At 54.6% G+C, this 18,332-nt stretch overlaps 3 protein-coding genes across 3 annotated transcripts; 1 reads left to right on the forward strand and 2 right to left on the reverse strand.

Moving 5' to 3' along the window:
* Window positions 1–3,498: 3,498 nt before the first annotated feature.
* Window positions 3,499–4,941, forward strand: bem46 (the record flags this gene model as incomplete). The annotated part of the gene is made up of 4 exons (XM_066150743.1): window positions 3,612–3,677; window positions 3,771–3,814; window positions 3,932–4,570; window positions 4,764–4,941. 4 exons carry the CDS (start codon window positions 3,612–3,614, stop codon window positions 4,939–4,941), a joined length of 927 nt encoding a protein of 308 aa, XP_066009617.1.
* Window positions 4,942–6,208: 1,267 nt separating this feature from the next.
* CGGC5_v000931 (FKBP12-associated protein 1-like protein) lies at window positions 6,209–7,588 on the reverse strand (the record flags this gene model as incomplete). The annotated part of the gene is made up of 3 exons (XM_032019997.1): window positions 6,209–7,275; window positions 7,324–7,466; window positions 7,518–7,588. 3 exons carry the CDS (start codon window positions 7,586–7,588, stop codon window positions 6,209–6,211), a joined length of 1,281 nt encoding a protein of 426 aa, XP_031882801.1.
* A 1,096-nt stretch (window positions 7,589–8,684) lies between these two features.
* CGGC5_v000932 (uncharacterized protein) lies at window positions 8,685–9,704 on the reverse strand (the record flags this gene model as incomplete). Its single annotated transcript, XM_066150744.1, has 3 exons — window positions 8,685–8,853; window positions 9,060–9,167; window positions 9,220–9,704. The coding sequence occupies 3 exons, from the start codon at window positions 9,702–9,704 to the stop codon at window positions 8,685–8,687; spliced, it is 762 nt and encodes a 253-aa protein (XP_066009616.1).
* Between the last annotated feature and the right edge of the window lie 8,628 nt (window positions 9,705–18,332).

Below are 18,332 nucleotides of genomic sequence, written 5' to 3' on the forward strand. Positions count from 1 at the left end.
CATGAGTCCCTGACCTGGCTAGACATGCCGTTCGACATCGATCCACAATCAAGCACATCACGACAACGCCGTCTTTTGCATAGACAAGCCCGGGGCGTTGCCAGCATGAGAAGCGCAATTGCACCCGGTGGGGCAACATTCCGGACGGACCGTTGACTGGAATGCAGTGTCTTGTCGTCGTCCCCGTCCCGTTTGCCGCGGTTTCACGGAAGGAGACGAGAACCCCATGTTCGAGTGACGAGAGAGAACGGGACTCAGGGGTAAACCGAAGAGCAGCAGAAGCTTCTGCTCTGCTTCTATTCTGGGGACGCCTCGGCTTCCACGACAAGGGCAGGGCCAGGCCACGCACTCTGATCTTCTGAGTAAGGTATCCGTATCCGAATCCGTAGTAGCTGAAGTCAGGTATCCGTAGACCACCGACTGCCAAAAGAGACCGGACAAGGAGCGGCCACATGAGACGGACCAAGCGAGGGCCCTGTCCCTATCCGCCGGCTGGCGCTGCGAATCAAAGGGATGACGACGACGTCCCAGAGGGATGGAACGGCTGCTGCCGCCGCGTTGGGCGTCCAGGTCGACGTCTCGGGGGGCCGTCACATCGCTTTCTGGCACGCTGATTAGCGGGCTGCATGAGATGGCCCAGCTGGCGGGCAGCCCCCATTTGCAGTGCATCGCCGCCCTTCAGTGTTGGCCTGTTGGGGCATGTCTTCAGCGCCGCCCCCATAGCGCGCGTCTAAAATCGACGGACGGCCGAACGAACGACTTGTCGTTGGGGGCTTGCGAGTGGAAAGACATATAAATTTGGTTGTTGGTTGCCGGCTGCAGGGACGCAATTAGAACGGACGAAAGTCGTTCCTTTTCCTGTTCCTGGCTTTGCCCTGGGTTCCTTCCTTGCGTTAGGTCGGTGGCTTTGCCCGCGTGCCGTGCCTGGGATTGCTTAAGAGGATGCAGCTGTTGGAAATCCTCCCATGTCCACTTCCCTTTCGGCCTTGCGTTTGGGCTGCTGCACACGCCCTCCCTACCTTGCCTCAGGGCGCGGCCCACGTCGTTTCCATCGAGCAAACGGAAGCATAGAATCTGGAGTCGGATCGACGATGGCAGCTTAGCTGTAGGAGAGCCCATCGCGTGGATTTCCCATGACTTGCAGGCCACGTTGGCAGTGGATGCGAGACCATCTCATCTGGACCGAGGAGCTTCAATGATTGACGGCGCCGTTGTAACTTGCAATTCGTTAGTACTGAGCCACATTGTTCACGCAAGCCAGCCCGCAAGGATGAGTATCAAGCCCCAAGCTCGGCGCCAGTCGCACCTCGTTCCAGCCAAGACAACGCCATTGATCTCCGCGGTTGAGATTGAGATGGTTCAGGTGTCTTGCCCTGGATAGCTAGATCCGGACGGTGGAAGTGCGCGGCAGTGAGCAGCGACAGGAAAGCTTCGGGGACCATTCGAATGAGCTCCCCGCCGTGGTGGATGGATGGCGCACCGCGGTTGTGCTAAGGTGACCTTAAAGTCAGCCCGGCGCAGGACCAGCTTAGGTAATGTGGAAGCTCCCGACAATCCGTCCGATGCGCTTCCGCGTCTCCCGTCATTCAGAGCTCCAGCTTCAGCGTCCAAATCGCCCGAGCTGCCCCCTATTGTCGGCCTCTGCCAATCACCGCAACCCGCTATGTCAGCCCACGGCGCACTTGGGGGGCCCGATATTGCATTTTGAGAGGCACGAATCCCCCACCAGGTCATGCCTTGCCCTTTCCTTCCCTGTCACACGCCGTCTTCCACGTCTAGTTTCAGTGGCAGATCCTCCTAGGTATTGAAGTAACGAGACGGCGGACACAAGTTGATGGATGTTGCGGCTTTGGATGCGTTCCCCTGAGTTCGAGGGAGCTGGCTACCCATTCCGGCGATCATGATCCGTCCCTTCATCAAGCAGACTTCTGTCACTGTCTCGTGTGGCATTTGGTGTGTATGCTGACTTGCCGCGGCCACCAAAACTTACATGCGCACCAAAACTTACATGCGATGAATCGTCGACGTGCTCGAATAGGAACAGTGAATATATCCACGGAATTGCCGCAAGATATGAATGATTCATGTCAAGTTGCTTCCTCGCGATAGAGTCTCTATCTCGTTGAAGAGCTGCAAAAAAGCTCACATCTTCAGCATGGCAAAGCGGTCATCCCGTGCTCGTTTAGTACCCAAGGTAAGCTCAGCAAGCATTCCATCTCCAATATCAAGGACGGACCGCCGGCAATGCGATGGCTGTTTATTGCTTCATGCTAGGCGCGTTTAGCAACAAACGCAATGAAACCACACAAGACTATCAACGCGTGTGTCCGCGTCGCAGCGGGACAATGTCAGCCAACCAACACCTTAAACACCGTCTAGTGCCTCCTTTGACTTTTTATGATATCCCCTCGCTTCATGCTGGCTGTCGTATTTCGGAAACTAGTTCGCAGGACATCTCGCCTCCAACATCCCCCTCCCTATCATCATTACCGATCACATCGTATCATCGCTTCTCGCAACTCGACTCTTTCCTCGCGCACTCTCTCAAATTGATTGCCTCCGCCTCCAAGGCCCGTCCAACAAGCCTTGGCAGCCCTGCACCTCCGAAAAGAACCTGCCGGCAACCCCCAAATCAGGTCACCTGCCGCATCGACAAGCCTCCCAGACCCGCCTCGTTGCTGGCCCCCGACCTCATCCACCGATTCGAATTTCGATGCACATTGAAAAAGGCCGCCCAGGACACCCACTGCGCTGAACGCTGCAACCCACCGACAGCCTTCGCTGTACCCCAAACCTCCCGGCCGGCGGCACGGCTGTGAGATCCCGCCTCACACGGTTTCCCTCCTGACCTGCATCATGCGGCCCTGCTAAAGAAAACCACACCACTATCTCCCGTCGCCCGTGTCCTCCCGCGCCTTCAGTGCCAGCCGTCGTTGCTGCTCGCAACCCGAAACACGGAACATTCACGACTCAAGAACAAAAACGAGAGGTCCAGTGCCAGTGAGCTCTGGCTCCTCAACAAACTGACACCGCTCTCCGATCTTCGGTTTCGTTCCGATCAGGGAACGCTGCCAGCCTTTCCGGTTCCAGGGTCGACGGTCAATCACCAGGCTTAGCACTCCGCTCCGTGCGCGACCCTGTCTGTTCGTCCTGTTGCGAGCCTGCGCTGCGGTTGGCTGCCCACCGCAGTTGACCTGGACCTGGCTCGCGTCTCCAATCGCCTCATACCGACTTGCGCTCTAACATCCAACCCGTCACCTTGCCCGCCAATCTCCGCGTGGGCTGTACTTGCTGCCCGCTAGCGTCGGCCTCCACCGCCTCCGCGAGGCTCCGCTCTCTCCTGGACTCTGCCTCCTCGCTTCGGGCCTTACCTTCCCCATCAATTCTGGTCAGGTCCCTCCTAATCCTATTGAGGGCTTGCCGACTGGTCCAGCATTGAGGAAATATAATCTTTCCTCCGCCTTTCCTCCCGCCAGGAAAAAGAGAGACCCTTCCGAGATGTCTTCCTCCAATTCAGCGTCGTCGTCCTCCAACAGTTATCTTGAGCAGGGTGTCTCTATGCTCAGTACTGTTGGCGCGTACATGCGGCTACCAGCCATAGCCTCGACGGTATGGCCATTCCCGCCTCCTCGTCCTACGGACTACCCATCTTTTCTCACCGAGCCTTCAACCTTCCTGTCTGCTACCCCTCCTCTTGGGCCCTCACCCCGAGATGGTGCCTCTACCGCTATGCTAGTCCCCAAAGCTAATCCGTCTCTTTTGCCTCGCAGGGTATCGCAGCAGTCTTGACGACCCTCCTCTACTTCAAGCAGAAGTAGGTGTTCCCTTCGCCCCCAACCCAAGCGGTTCGCGTGTGTGTCCATGTGACGCCACCTTCTTCCGATGCGACCCCACAACGAAAGCAAGCTAACCAGACCATGTGTGGCTCCAGGGCTCTGATTTACCCTTCGCACATGCCCCCGAATTCCCGCACCGAAGTCCCACGACCTTCACAATACGGAATTAAAGATTTCGAAGAGCTGGTCATCCCGACAAACGATGGCGAAAAGCTCTCGGCCTTTTACATTCGGGGCCCTCGCGGCGGCAACAACTCGAATGTCACCATCCTGATGTTCCACGGCAACGCCGGCAATATCGGTCACCGCCTGCCCATTGCCCGCATGCTTATTAACTTTATCGGCTGCAATGTTTTCATGCTCGAGTACCGCGGCTACGGCCTCTCCACCGGCGAGCCTGACGAGTCCGGCCTTTTCCTCGACGCGCAAACGGCGCTTGACTACCTCCGCGCCCGCGCAGAGACGAGCAGCCATAAGCTGGTTGTCTACGGCCAGAGCTTGGGCGGGGCCGTCGCCATCAAGCTTGTCGCCAAGAACCAAAAAGATGGCGATATTGCGGGTTTGATCTTGGAGAACACCTTCCTCTCCATGCGCAAGCTTATCCCATCCGTTCTCCCTCCGGCCAAGTACTTGACCCTTTTGTGTCACCAAGTATGGCCGAGCGAGTCGGTGATTCCCAACATCACCTCGGTGCCCATGCTTTTTCTCTCTGGCCTGCAGGATGAGATCGTACCGTAAGTCTTCTCCTCTTCGTTTTTGCTACCTTTCTACCCAGCGGATATGATGATCTGAAGTCACCACCCACAAAATATGAGTCCTTCGGGACGCTTGATTTTACCCTACGACGAGAGTCTGATACCGCTTCTCCAACATGTTTTTTTTTGTGTTGTCTTGGATGTCACCGCTCTAGACTAACACATGTCTCAGACCTCGTCACATGCGCCAGCTTTACGAGCTGTCCCAGGCACCCTCCAAAATCTGGAAACCCCTGCCAGCGGGCGACCACAACTCTAGCGTCCTCGAGGAGGGTTACTTTGAAGCGATAGCCGACTTCTTGGCGAATGTAACCGGCGGGGCCAGCAAGGAAGAGAAGCAGCGCTTGTAGAGAAAGCACTTCGAGGACGAGGAACGGTTCAACAGGCATGTGGCCGAGATCCTAGCGAAGGGGTCGGACCGGGAATCCCTCTTCTCTGTATTTTCAGAGGCTTTCTGCTGTCGGAGGCAAAGTCGATACACGGGCATGCACGCGAAGGCGACCTCTTGAGTTCCTGAGATGGATCAAGACGGCCTGCGCGAGACGACAAGAGGCGAAAGACTTTTTTATGGAGGCTGGTGGCGGCAGCGTCTCTCTCCTACCACCTAATAACCATCTCGATGGTCCCTAGAATGATACCCCCACCCGGCGCCCACAGAACGGGCCGGGGTGCTACGTTCGACTTCCTAGAAGTAGCATATAATTAATGAAGCAACGACTTTGGTATTCACATCTACTGTACTGCATATTCATCAGGTGAGATGTGATGTTTCTACACCCACGGCTCGGGTGCGGGGTGGTTCAAGGGACAGGGGAAGCCAGCGCAGGCCGCGTGGACCACTCAACCACAGACCGCGGCTGAGTCCACGGGAGGTCGTAATGCCTGTCTACAAGCTGAGCAAACCGTTTTTCTCCCTCTCTTCCACGAAGTTCGCAGGTTGTAAGAAGAAACGGAAATACGTTTCTGTGAAGTGCGATCCTCTTGACGGTGTTGATAGTTCACGACATTGATGACTGGGACGAACCCTGCATCCCGTCCAACGAGGAATCCATGGCCAGCGGGGGAGGACAGGGTTTGTAGCTCGGAATCCCGTGATCGTATTCTGACGTGGCATGCTTTGACGTAGCCGACTTGGTGATAAGTAGATTGCGCGATATCTCGGGTTCTGGGGCTTGACGATGATGACGATGCGACTTTGCTTTGCGTTGCGTTGGGTGTTCGAAGTGTACGTCGATGTCATTGTCGGATGAACGGGAATAGAATAGCAATTATGAACGATTTAGAGATGGTTGCATGTTTTAACTCGTTTTTTTGTTCGATCTTTTTTTTCTTCTTCTTTTGTGTAATGTCTATTTCAATATTCTGAAGCTGTTCCCCTGTGATGGTTTCTTGCTCGTGAAAGCATATTGCCCTTCGTAGGGCATCTATCTAAGCATCTCCAGTGACAAGTCTAAAGCTTATCTCTCCGTCATCGTGGGGATATATGGATATGCGCAAGGCGGGAAATCAAGGCGATAAACCACCAAGCACCTTCCTTGTCCAACGATCTCAAAACGATAACTTCCTTGGCCGGACAACGTCACTTCTGGTCTCTCATCCTGATCCCTGCAAACCGCCTCACTCGTCATCCGCAGCAGCCTCCCAATCGTCCGCCACGGAGTCCTCGACGACCTTCTTCCTCGCAAGCTTGGAGAAGCTGACGAAACCGCTGCTGGGCCGCGTCGTCTCGGGCTTGGCGGGGCCGAACACCCTACGCTGGGCCGCGGCGCGTCCGACGACGGCGTTCCAGCCCCCGGCACCTGCGGCGGCGGCGCCCTCGCGACGGAGGACGTTGAGGTTGGCGTCGGCGGTCACGAGGAGAGCTGCGGCGGCGAGGCCTTCCTTTGTGACCGTGCGGGCGACGAGGGGCTTGAGGGAAGAGAGTGTCGATTCGACGGCGGAGGGGCTGGTGCCCCAGGAGGTGACGGGTACGGCGCGAATCAGGATCTCGTCGGACGGGAGGAAGGAGGTTGTGAAGGAGAGAGAGTTGTGGGACTTCAGGTGCGTGGCAAGGGCGGAGTCGATCTCGTCAATCGTGAGGCCGAAGCGCGGTGCCGTGAGGAGGAGGGCGTTGAAGGGCTCCGGTGCCGCGGAGGCGTTCGCGGAGGAGGATGCGGCCGGGGCGGCGGTGAGTTTGGCGGCGTCGGCGCGGATCTTGGCGCACTGAGCGAGTGTCTTCTTCGGGGCGGACACAAAGCGCGGGGTTTTGAAGACTGAGACGTGGCGGTGGGGTTCCGGGTCCTGGCTCTCTGAGTCAAAGCCAAAGTCCGCAGCGAGGTTGTGTATGAAGGCGCGCTGGGCTTTGGGCATGGGTTTGAAGCGGAGGCGCTTCTCGGAGGGCTCGGAGGCAAAGACTCTGAACTCGCGTTCCTGATTTTGGGCCCACGTAAGGGAGAGCTCGCGGAAGAGCTTGAGGGTCGTGTCGGAGTAGGGGATGTGGTCGTCAGTGTGGTCCGGGTCGACATTGAGAGCGGCGGCAAGGCGCTGGTTACGTTGAAGACGGAGGCATTCATCGTCGCATTTGAGGGTGTCACGGTCCGGTGTGGGGTTCGTCTTCGTGGCGAGACACTTAACCTCTTTCTTGCGGTTTTGGCATTCGCAGGTAATGAAGGTCTTGCTTTGACATGGCCGGTCTTCCTTGCATTCTGGTGATTGTTAGACAGAAGTCAGGAAGTTGAAAAGGGATCACGTACGGTAAGGGGCGTGGCACGAATCCTGGCAAGCATGCTCGCAGGACTTGCGCGTCTTGCCGCAGGGCTGGGCGCAATGAGAGCCGGGAATTTCGGCATCTTCACACTCACCCGGGCGATGACACTCCTTTCTGCAGGTGTGCGTGCTGATAACTTGTCAGTGTATGTCCAATCGGGTAGTCGTGTGCTTAACCTACCCGCACTTGAGCTTCTTGCCGCAAGGAAGACCACAGCGAGCTTCCTCAAGCCAGCAAGGTCTATTCTTCATTCTCTGTTTGCCGCAGATGCAAGCCTTCTCCACGAGGAAAGGGCACTTCGGGCAAGGAACATCGTCGGGGTGGCAGTTGTGTTTGACCGAAGGGTGGCCGCATGGCGGAGCTCTGGTACAATCAAAGCGGCACTCAGGGGGCGGGGTGCCGCAGGGTTGAGGCGGCTGGAGGACAGTCCTGCCGCAAGCACAACTGATTTCCTCGAAAACAGCCTCCAAGCAGCTCGGGCATGGCCCAGAATGGCAAATTTGATAACACTCATGAGTTCCGCACTTCAGCGTTCTCCCGCACACGCGAACACAGATGTGCTCTGCCTCCACCTCCTCCGCAATCTGCGGGCGGTGTTTCCGTCTGGCGGCGGCTCTCTCGATGGCCCGCTTCTCTCCAGGGCAGCAGCGCTCACCACACTTGTGACGGGCGCAATTCAGTTGACCCTGGCAGACCCTCATGCACATCGGCGGCGCGATTTCGCCTTGGTGACAGAGCGAAGTGCAACTGGTACGGCCGCATCGACAGCTTATGTCCATCTTTTGGAAGCAGGGGTTGCAAGGGCCGATATGGCAGGTGTCGACGCACTGGTGGCCGCAAGACAATGTCTTTCCACAGGTCTTCTTGCAGTGAGGAACCTCATCCTGGCAAGACTGTCTCGGCTGGTCGAGAAGCTCCTCCAACGGCGTCTTGCCGCAGGGGCAATTCGCCACGACGTCGGGGGAGAGTGGGCAGTGAGCCGAAACCTCATCCTGCGGATGACAGGTCTTTTCACACCCATGAAAACCGCAGTCGTAATTTCTCCCGCAAGTCGCACCGCAATCGAATGAGCCGTCGAACCAGCTGTCCTCGGAAGAATCCTCCGACTCAGAAGAAATCTGACCATAGTTGAAGGACATCTCCAAATCGCCTCGTCGATCGCAGGGGATTTCCTTATGCTCCTTTCCACAGTAACATCTCGCCTGCATTGGGATCTCGCAGCTACCACACAAGCCTGGATGGCATGGTGTCGCACAAAAGTGCTCGCCGCACGGTAGCAAGTCTCCGCAAATCTCCTTGCAACTCCATCCATTGCCATAGTCCGTCTCGGTACATCGCTTCGTAACTTCATGCTTCCCGCAGAAGCATGCCTGAGTCGGCCCCATTAACGTACAAGGTGGACACGGCCCGGCGTGGCATTCGAGGGGGCACGGGTGTGGACATGTCGACCTGGGCTTCGAGCAGGTTTGTCCGCAGGAGTGAGGAGGCAGACCAGGAACGTTTCTCGGGTTGATGTCTTTGCCACACCAGCAGTGATACGAGGTGGGCTCCTCGGTAAGGTTGGAGTTGCAACCTGGGCATCTCCAAGAGTGCGTGTCATCATCCTTCTTGAGCTGGCTCGTGTACCATTTCTTGACGCAGGAAAAGTGCAATACGGTCCAACACAAACCACAAGACCATACTCGAGATGACCGCAGCACTTCGCTTGAACAAATGACGCACTCGTACTGGCCATGGCTAATGTCCTCATGGATCCTCGTAGGCAAATCTGCTGCTGTAGACTTTGGTGCCAGAGGATATTGAGGCTTCTTCTGCTTGGGCGCAGGTGCACTTTGACGGCATTAGTCTCAGAAACATAATAAGTGGCGAATATCAAACTCACGATCTCTGAGGGACGGGCTGCCCAGGCACGAAATCTGGAGCAGCTGCACTCAAACCAGCTGCCGCATTTTCGTCGGGGCCGGCATTCGTCGTTAAACGACCACCAAACGTCCGCTGGGTTCCAGGGACGGGCGCCGCAACTCCGGAGCCGCCACGACCGCCACCTCTTCGGCCACCTCTAGAACCACCACGGCCTCTTCCTCTCCTTCCTGAGCCAGAAGCTGACGCATCTGGCGCGATCTCACGAGGTGCTGCCGTTACAATCGGCTCAGACGCTGGTGCTGGGCCGGCCTGATTCTGGCTTTGATTCTGGTTCTGCGGTTGCGACTGGGCAGCGGCATTCCGGCCGCCGCCTCGACGACCGCCATCACCCTGACCTCGACCCCCTCTTCCTCGTCCGGACCTGCCTCTCCTTCCTCCCCTGCTTGACGAACTCGCTTGAGTCTGCGTCTGCGTCTGAGTCTGCGCTCCTCCGCCTTCAGACATGGCTGATCCGCTTGCTGTCGTCAACGTTTGCTGTGATGATGAAATGGTGATTGCGCTTTTTGAAATACAGCGTCTTCGTACGGGTGCTGCCAGGCTGGGCGGCAAAGCTTGGGCGACAAAATGCGGCCTCACAAAGAGTGAATGGGAAAGAAAGAAGGTGAATTGACTTTGATGTCAAGCTTCCTTTCCCTTTGAGGGCCCGGGAGGCGACTTTTAAGATTATGGAAGCAGCCTCTAGATGAATCGAAGTTTCCTTTGGGGGCGGTTGTCGACGGGCCGGACTTAATCGCAGAACAGTTCATTGGGTGGGGCTCCGCTAAAATTTTGGTCCCCGGGCTTCCTTTGGTGGCAGGAGTGTGGCAAGTGTTCGCTGTGGCCTCTGTAAGGCTGACAAAACAAGCAGGAGGAGCCGTAAACGGCCAGGCCAGTCACTATGAGTCACCATGGAACTTGCATGGACCCTCGGCCGCACGTTTCTGCTGCGCTTCTTTGCCGCTAATTCCAATTGAACGACATATTTGACTCAACTGCTGCAATACAGTCATATCGTCATGCAGAACCAAGCCACATTGGGGGGAAATTGAGAGGATTGCTCGTTGCATCATTAGATTATTGCATGGGCTATGTTTCGCTGTAGAACGGTTGTAGTTGGTGGGGTTGTCGCGGAGTTTGGCCTCAGTGGATGTCACTTTTCGCTTGCGGCTTGCAGATGCTGATGCCCCGTTCAGAACAGGGCACTCCCATTGTCCATGTTGCAAGCATACTGCGTTTTGGCCAATTGCTTCAAATCCGGAACTTTGATCATCATCACTTGGTGTCCAGCCCAATTGTGCTTCCTGTGCGTCTCAAGAACATCACTGGAGATCTGTGAGGCGCTGGAAGTGCGAATGGTTGTCACCTGTATGACAAAGATAGCAGGTTTAGCACCCACAAGCGCCGATGGTTTAGTGGTAAAATTCTCCGTTGCCACCCAGCAGCGTCGGGGAGCCGGGGGTTCGATTCCCCCTCGGCGCAATCTTTTGCTCCGTTACACAACGTTTTCAGAGCACGAGTCACTTTTTTAGTACTTGCTTCGCAGAAACATAACACTGGTGAGAGCGAGATTGCTAGAAGATCATATTTAAGCTATTCTGAGTGAGTTGCTCAGCAAAGACGCCGTTCGCAGGTGACCTTCGAAGAGACAAATCTTTTGCTATGTCGCTACAACACAACAGTTGAAGCGAAAAGCTTTGGGAACGTTTTGCTGAAGATGTAATCCTGCGAACAAACAACATAGCAGCTGACCTGATTCATCCATAACTTCTTGTTACTAGTATTGCAGATGCCGACGTGTTCAGAGTAAAAGTAACATCTATGAACGCGCTTGCTTACTGAATAAGTGCGATCCAAAGATCAGAACACAAATACAGAACACCAAGTATAAATCATGTAGCATTAGTGTGGTGAATTTGACAGAGCGCCAATCGACTTGTGTTCTGTTCTGTGAACACTATGTCTCATTCAGTTCTTCTTGCTTACACTTATGAAAAGATTCACATTCAGTCGGAAACAAAAGTAGATGAAGCACGCCGCCTTCCCTGTTGGCTTTCCTTCTTCCCGTAGCATTCAGGATGTATACTACTAATATCACAGCTCTTTATCCAGAAAATATCTTATGCGGAATTGGAGTATATGTCACTGGCATGGGACTTGTAGAGGACTGGGTTAGTAAAGCTCAACTTCCACAAAGCAAGACACAGTTCAGCCGTTGAAAAGGTAGCTTGAATTGCGTCGTTTGGCAAGAGATTGACTAGATGATCCCTTTTTATATTTGTGTCCTATCTTGAAACAGTCTTAATGTTTAGCCCCTATCCCGTCAGACTCGAGACTGACGACTCCAAACCTTGCACGTCATACTGCTCCGTGTAAACGTATAAAATTGGCATCAGTTACTGGAAGCTAACATCTGTAAGACAATTGTTGACGCAATAGTAGCAACGGTTATCCTTTGGAATCAAAGACATGTCTTATGGTTTGGATCCCGTAATTTGCAGACACGTTATGACACCACTTGGCTTCGTAGAGGTGATATGGTCTCTTGTTTTGGCAGTATTCTGAAGGAATAGCTTCCCAGGCATACAAAGCATCAGAGCCAAGTAGTATGGCTACGACTCGAAACGCAAGTGAGAGGGTTTTTCCAGTTTACGGGCGCTACCATTTCACGAACAGTCGCGCAACTCTTGGGTTCCCCCCTGCAAATCAGAAGTCACGGAGGAAGATGCAATCAATTGCCTCACAAGCTGGCTCAGGCACAATGACCGTCTTTATGCACCACAGAGACCGAGGAGTTGGAAATCATAGTGAAATGGAGAGAGAGTGTGGGTGGGTGTTGAAAAACGACAAATCGTTACTAGTTAGGTTGTAGAATTCACTACTCGCGAAAAGAATTTGATACGCCAATGCACCAGTTCCGGGTGCCTTCATGCCTATTCCTGCGATGTTCTAGCCAAGTGTGCTTGGTGCCCAGGCAAACTCAAGTAAAGACGGTGGCTCTATGTCCGGTTTCCACGCCGGGGATATGTCGTGTGCTAAGTAATACTCAGCCGACGACAGAGCTGCGCAAGTGAGACGGATGTTTCAATACCGGTATCCTTCATGTCAACGAGATTCAGTTCACCTGCAAATGTCGCTGGGTGATTGATATCATGGCCTTTGAGTGAGGCAACACAAATAGGACTAGACATCCACACATCCTGGACCTTATGTCAACCATGCAAGAGGCTGACTTTTTAAAAAGGATAGGGTGATTTCTCGTATACATGATTTCCCGAACAATCACTCACCTTGACGTGGTCAGCAGCCAGATTCATTCTGAACTCCCTGGCGATCTAGAGAACATCCTACAACGAAGAGAAACGACTAACTCCCTTTTCTCTTCATGAAAATCGTGCAAAAAGCAAGTTGAATTTAACATTGAGATCGCTCCCGCTATCTGACTCATACCGTTAAACCGACGCAGGGATCAACGACTGACGGGCGTTGTCTCACGACGTTCAGAGCCTCGCCATCTCATCCCTTACTTATGGCAGACGCAAGGGGTATGGGCAGACGTCGGTCACCAAAGCTCAGATCTCATAACCTTCTGATCTTCCTGAAGCTATTGAGAGAAATCCACTTTGGGTACTTTGTGTCGAGTGCGAGGAATCTTTAGGTCAGAAACCAGGGGTTGGTTGACCGGTGGGTTTGGCCGAGACACGGGCGCCGATACGAGCGGCTCGTTGGTCAGGCCTGGTGGCACATCCGAGCCAGAAATATCGAGGTCTGAATGGAAATGTGCCATCACACCTTTGGGGCCGAAGTGATGCGAACGCCATCTGCTTCTCTGTAGTGAGCGGTCTAGCCGGCGCTGCCTCCTTTCCGATCATGATTCCTGCCTGGTTGAAGATACATCGACCAACATCCAGTCGTCGCAAGGATGTCGTCCATTTAACTTCCCTTGTCGCACAACCACCACCGGCCGATGAACCCCGTGACCGCAAAATTGACCCGATAGTGATTCTCGGAACTTCAACATAAGACAAGGCGTATTCCATTGACTCAGCTGGACTCTTCTCCGAGGTAACACCAGCTGACCATCCAACCACAGGTCGGCGGGCATCACGCCCTTTAAGCTCGACGCGCCGCCAAGCTGCGTACAGCTCCCCTCACCGTGGCGGATCACATGCACACCAGCCTAAGCCTTGTATTGAAAAGTCTGACGTAAATATTCTCGTGGGCTGAAAAGCCAGTGTCTACCTTCTGGGCGGTGGTGGTGCAGCTGCCACAAAGCTTGGTATCACCAGAACCTCACATGTTGAGAGCCAAGAACGACACCGGTCGAGTCACTTGGCAAGAGGCTGCATGGCCAAGAGGTTTCTGCGCGACGACGTGGATGCCAAGCGGCTTGCGCAACGTGCGCAATTCTCATCTATGGATGTGGCTGTGAACTCAGCCCAATGAAGTTGGAAAGCCATCTCCGAGAGATTGGGAATGTGGAGATGAGATGAGCGGCCACTAAGGGGTGCCATTGGCAAGAAGAAGGGGTGTGTGAACGGAATGGGCCAGATTGAGAATCGCTAGACGGCAGGCTGTCTGTGGTCTGCGTGCCCTCGGCAGTCACATAGATGTGCACAAACCAGCAGCCCAGGAGCAACGGTAGAGTGTACACGCCAGCTTTCCAGTCTGTGCCTCTGACGATAGTGACTCGGAGTGGAGCAAACCCGTCTATTTGCCAAGGCGGCTGTCAGGCTGCTTACCCATATGGCATCTAGCATTGAGCCATTCACTGCTGTCAAGGTCTTGGTCTTTGCCTCAAGAGCCGTGAAAGTCGGAGCGTCCGATCCAGAGGTGCAGGGCCCCGACCAAAGGATACGAATAGAAGCAAAGAGACTATGGTTTGGGCTAACGTTGTTTCCTGCGGCAAACGAGAACTGTTTCTCATCTAGAAGCCGAGCTCGAACGGCAGGATCACACTCCCGTTGCCTACAGCTCCGATCAGTCAAGATAAGAGGCCTTTCCGAGCCCTAGACATAGCAGAAGCCAAATGGCTGCAGAATCCTGCGTATCTCAAAAAGGAAAAGCAACGTAACTGAAGACCGCCGTCTTGGAAACGAGTGCTTCAGGGTTTCTGTGGGATGCGTTGAACGTGCCGTGCTCTTCAGGGTACTTTAGTGTCGGACACTAGGCGCTAACCCCTGACAAGATAAGTACGCTGCTTAGAGAATATGAGTCTACGGCTCGGCAAGCAGCGGCTGCAGCCTAGAACCCAAGAAATAGAACGTTGGCTTGCGAAGAGCTCGCCCCTTGCTAATGGGCGCTGGTGAGGGCTATATTAGTCCTTAATTTGAACCGCGCAGTGGCGTTGGCCACTTAGGTTGGCCGGCGCCATGTGCTTTCCATACCATTGGGATGCGGCAAAAAGTTGAGAGCTGGAAGACTAGGTAGACCGATGGTGCTTAAGCTGTCGTTGTGAACTCGGCCTTGACCAAGAGCTAGGAAGAAACAATCACGACAGTTGCGGGGTCGGGGATCGAATGTGAAGGACCCCGGACTGAACTGTGTGGTTATCATTGTGCGCTAAGAGGGTAGCTGGAAGGTGCTGTAAGTGTTAAGGTGGCTCGATAGGCAGCAACTAGGTACGGCTGATTCTGGATATGTCCCTGGTTTGACGCCCGCGGTTGCATGATGTCAGCGTACTACATCAGGAGCAGTGATGGTGTGTCTCACAGTCAGCAAGAGAGCGTGAGATCCGGCAGATCTCATGCTGCCGGAAGGCGTCATAAGACAAGATGCTGGATGGAGTTTGGTAGCCAAATGACTGGTCGCGGCTTCGAGAGCTCGACTAATGCGCGTCTGACAGTATCCTGGCACAACGTTGGCCGACTTGGCGACAAGTCCACCTTGTTACCCCCAAGACAGCCCAAGGATAGGCGGGGACAATTAGTAGGGGTGGCGATGGTTAGCCGAAGGGCAGGGCACGCGCTTGTATCGTGAAGGCAACGCAGAACGCAACTTCCGACTGGCCAGAGTTTGCCGTGGGCAAGCAGCGATGTTTGCTCCAGGTTGGCAGAATGGCTGCGCTATTGAGGGAGCTGGACTGCTAGTCGGTTCAAATAGAGTTAACGTCTGTTTTAGACAAGCCACGATGGCTTGGCCGTTTGACTAATAAAGTGGCTGCTGAGGCTTCGCGGCCATGAGAGGGGCAACCAAGTTGTTGGTCTCCTTTGCAACCCCTTATCGATATGGGCACCACAGCGAGATCCATCCGGCACAGTTGCTTGTTGGGCGCTCTCCTTCGAGAAGGGCGACGCAGGGGGGCAGCCCCTCCTGGCTTGTTCACGATGGTTGTTTCCATTATCGGGAGGAAGTGGCGAAGCATCAAGAAGCGACCCGTCGGTCGATTCTGAGATGAAAATAGACCGTGCGATAAGGTTGTATCGGTGAGGATTGTATCTGACAAGGAATATCCAGAGGATGCCGAGTCGTCGACATTTGATGTCCCGACTTGCCGGGAGATGGCTAGGCAAGGAAAGCGGAAATGGAAGCCCAGTTCCGGCCGAGTGAACGCTCAGATGAGGCCCAGTTAGTGTGGAGGCCAGACCTGGATGCCTGGCAGGTTGTTCTGCAGCATCACAGGTTCAGATCGGTAGCTCCATGCTCAGCCGTAGCTGGGATCAGGGGTTTTCGGGTCCCAAAGGGGGGGGCAAGTATTGGCGATTCCGCCGAAGAGAGCAGACCACTTGTTCGTCCTTGTGATAGACGGAGAATAAGCAATTCCATGTGTAGCCGTGTGCAGCATCGCACAACAGATCGGTGGTGATCAAGAACGAGGGCTTTCCCTAAGGCTGACTAGGATGACACGACACGTTGCGCTGCCACGATGCCTGTCATCTTTGAATGGGCTGAAGCGTTGACAGAGAGACAGAAAGTTTTCTGAAGCCATAATCAATGGATTGAAACCGTGAGATTCTTGGGACTCGGTTACGCCATCTTGTCAATGGTAAGGCGTGGGAGGGAGCTGAGTGACGAAGCCTGCGAAGGAGAAAAATGGTGAGCTCTCCAGAGAGAAGGAGGATGCGCTAGTCGTTTGAGTGTCAGGTGGAGCCTTCCTACCTCGATTGAGATAAGTCAGGTCCGAGAAGGCAACTGAGGCGGAAGGAAGTCATTTGGTGAGCTGACGAATGCGAGAAGAGGAAAGAGAAAGAGCATGAACACACGACCCGAGTTTGCCGCCCCTGTTATGGTTCCCGATTGGGACTAGTCTGAAGCTGTACGTGCTGACTGCAGAGTGGGGCCATGCAGGGGAACGCGGAGCACACGGATCACCAGTGATCTTGTGCGTCGGCCCCTGCCGCCTGCAGGTCTCCTGTCAAAGAAACGCAAGATGGAGTCGACTTCTCTTGACTCGTCCCATCTCTCCAGTGTCACTTTCTCGTATCCTTCCTCACTGGCAGCAGCTGACAAACAGCATTGGCCTTGCGCGATACTGCAACTGGACGATGGCTCGCCGGGTATCGGCTCTTAGCACAGCACGGCTGCACTCTGCCTCTTTCTCATTCCCGGGGGAACGAGAAGAGGTTGACGTTTCTTGGCAGGTACGAATCCGTACTCCCAAGACCTTAGCCAAGACCTGGGGTTGTCATGGTATTTCGTGAAGTCTCTATGATTCTGGCTGACGGTCTTGCTGTCCACAGTATCGAATGCCAAGAGACGGACTGACGGGCAGAAACGCCATCCTTCCGAGGCGCTTGAGACAGCGACAGCAATACATTGTCGGAAGAGAATCGATATACTCGCCACCAACATATACCTACTATGGGTGATGTGGGTGTACTGCAAGACTATTTTCGGCGCCTCAGGATGTCGTCTTCGGTAGCATGGATGTGACCCAGCACCTCGATCTAGCCATCGATAGACGGTGATCACGAAAGAACGCGGCCTGGGTGCGCACGCCGTCGTCAATACCGAAGAACTGGAATCGGATTACCCGGTCTGTAGGGAACACCTAGGCGCCCAAAACACCTCTGTTTACCGCAGATCTTCTCCGAAGCCCAAGCCTCGTGCTCATGCGCCTTCTCGCAGAGCACCCGGGGTTTCTTGTCGGCATTACTCGGCAAGATGGCAACTTTACCCCAGAGCGCTTAGCAGAGAGAATAACCAAGAATGGCAACGACAATGGCAATATGGGAAGAGATGGTCGAGTCGTCCCTTGACCCCTGCTCCCTGACCCTGGGCCAAAACTAAGCTTACCAGATAGAGAAATGGATAAGCTATCGGGTACGTACATATGCACCCCCCTGTAGGGAGCGCCCCACTTATGCTCGACCCTGATCCCCAGAGGGCGATGGCATTGGATCTTGGAGAAAACACGCACAGGAGAAGAGAGACGTGCACACCACCAAATTCTGACCTCCTTTCCCATCTCTCACTGCCGCTTCCTACTTTGTTTGCCAATTTCCACATGCGCGTGGCAATCATTCGAATGATGAACTGGGCCGAAGCCCGGCGGTTCTTCGCCTCTTCGCGCTCGCCTGCGGAACCCGGCCTCCCGGTTGGGCCTTGATCTCTCAAGTGGTATGGCTTCTCGTGTTGCTGGGCAGCTTCACGATACGGTTCACTTGAGCTGAGTGAAAGAGACATACTATGCTGATGGTCAAGTTCAGGCTGAGGGCGACAACGGCACAACGGCACCCCTAACAACGCTCAACGGCGGCTGACGGGGCCTTGGGGTAGGGCTCTGGCACAAAGAGATGGGGTGCTATTAATGGTTTAGCGCCCAGACATGTTCGTTTTCTGTCCGGAGAACCATCTTCCAACTTCAGCTCACCCCAGGCCGTTGGCCAGCATCGGTTCTTGTCTCGCTCTCAGCCCAAGTCTCGCCGTCTCACCCATCTATCCCGCCCCAAGCCCTTCCCACACCACGGAAGCCATGCGAGGGACGAAGTACCCGCGTCTCGCCCATTTGATTTGCTTTACACACCACGCCTTGCAAGCGCAATTCGTGGTCGCCTAGCTCGCCCGGCTAGCCTTGCTGGTTTCTTAGCAAGCCCCATGCGAGCATGGCATCCTCTAGTCCCGCCCATGGCCCCTCTCCCAATGGACTTCTCTCGT

The sequence above is a fragment of the Colletotrichum fructicola genome (assembly GCF_000319635.2).
Source record: "Colletotrichum fructicola Nara gc5 chromosome Unknown KSG_Nara_v1_contig01, whole genome shotgun sequence".
Taxonomy (NCBI): domain Eukaryota; kingdom Fungi; phylum Ascomycota; class Sordariomycetes; order Glomerellales; family Glomerellaceae; genus Colletotrichum; species Colletotrichum fructicola.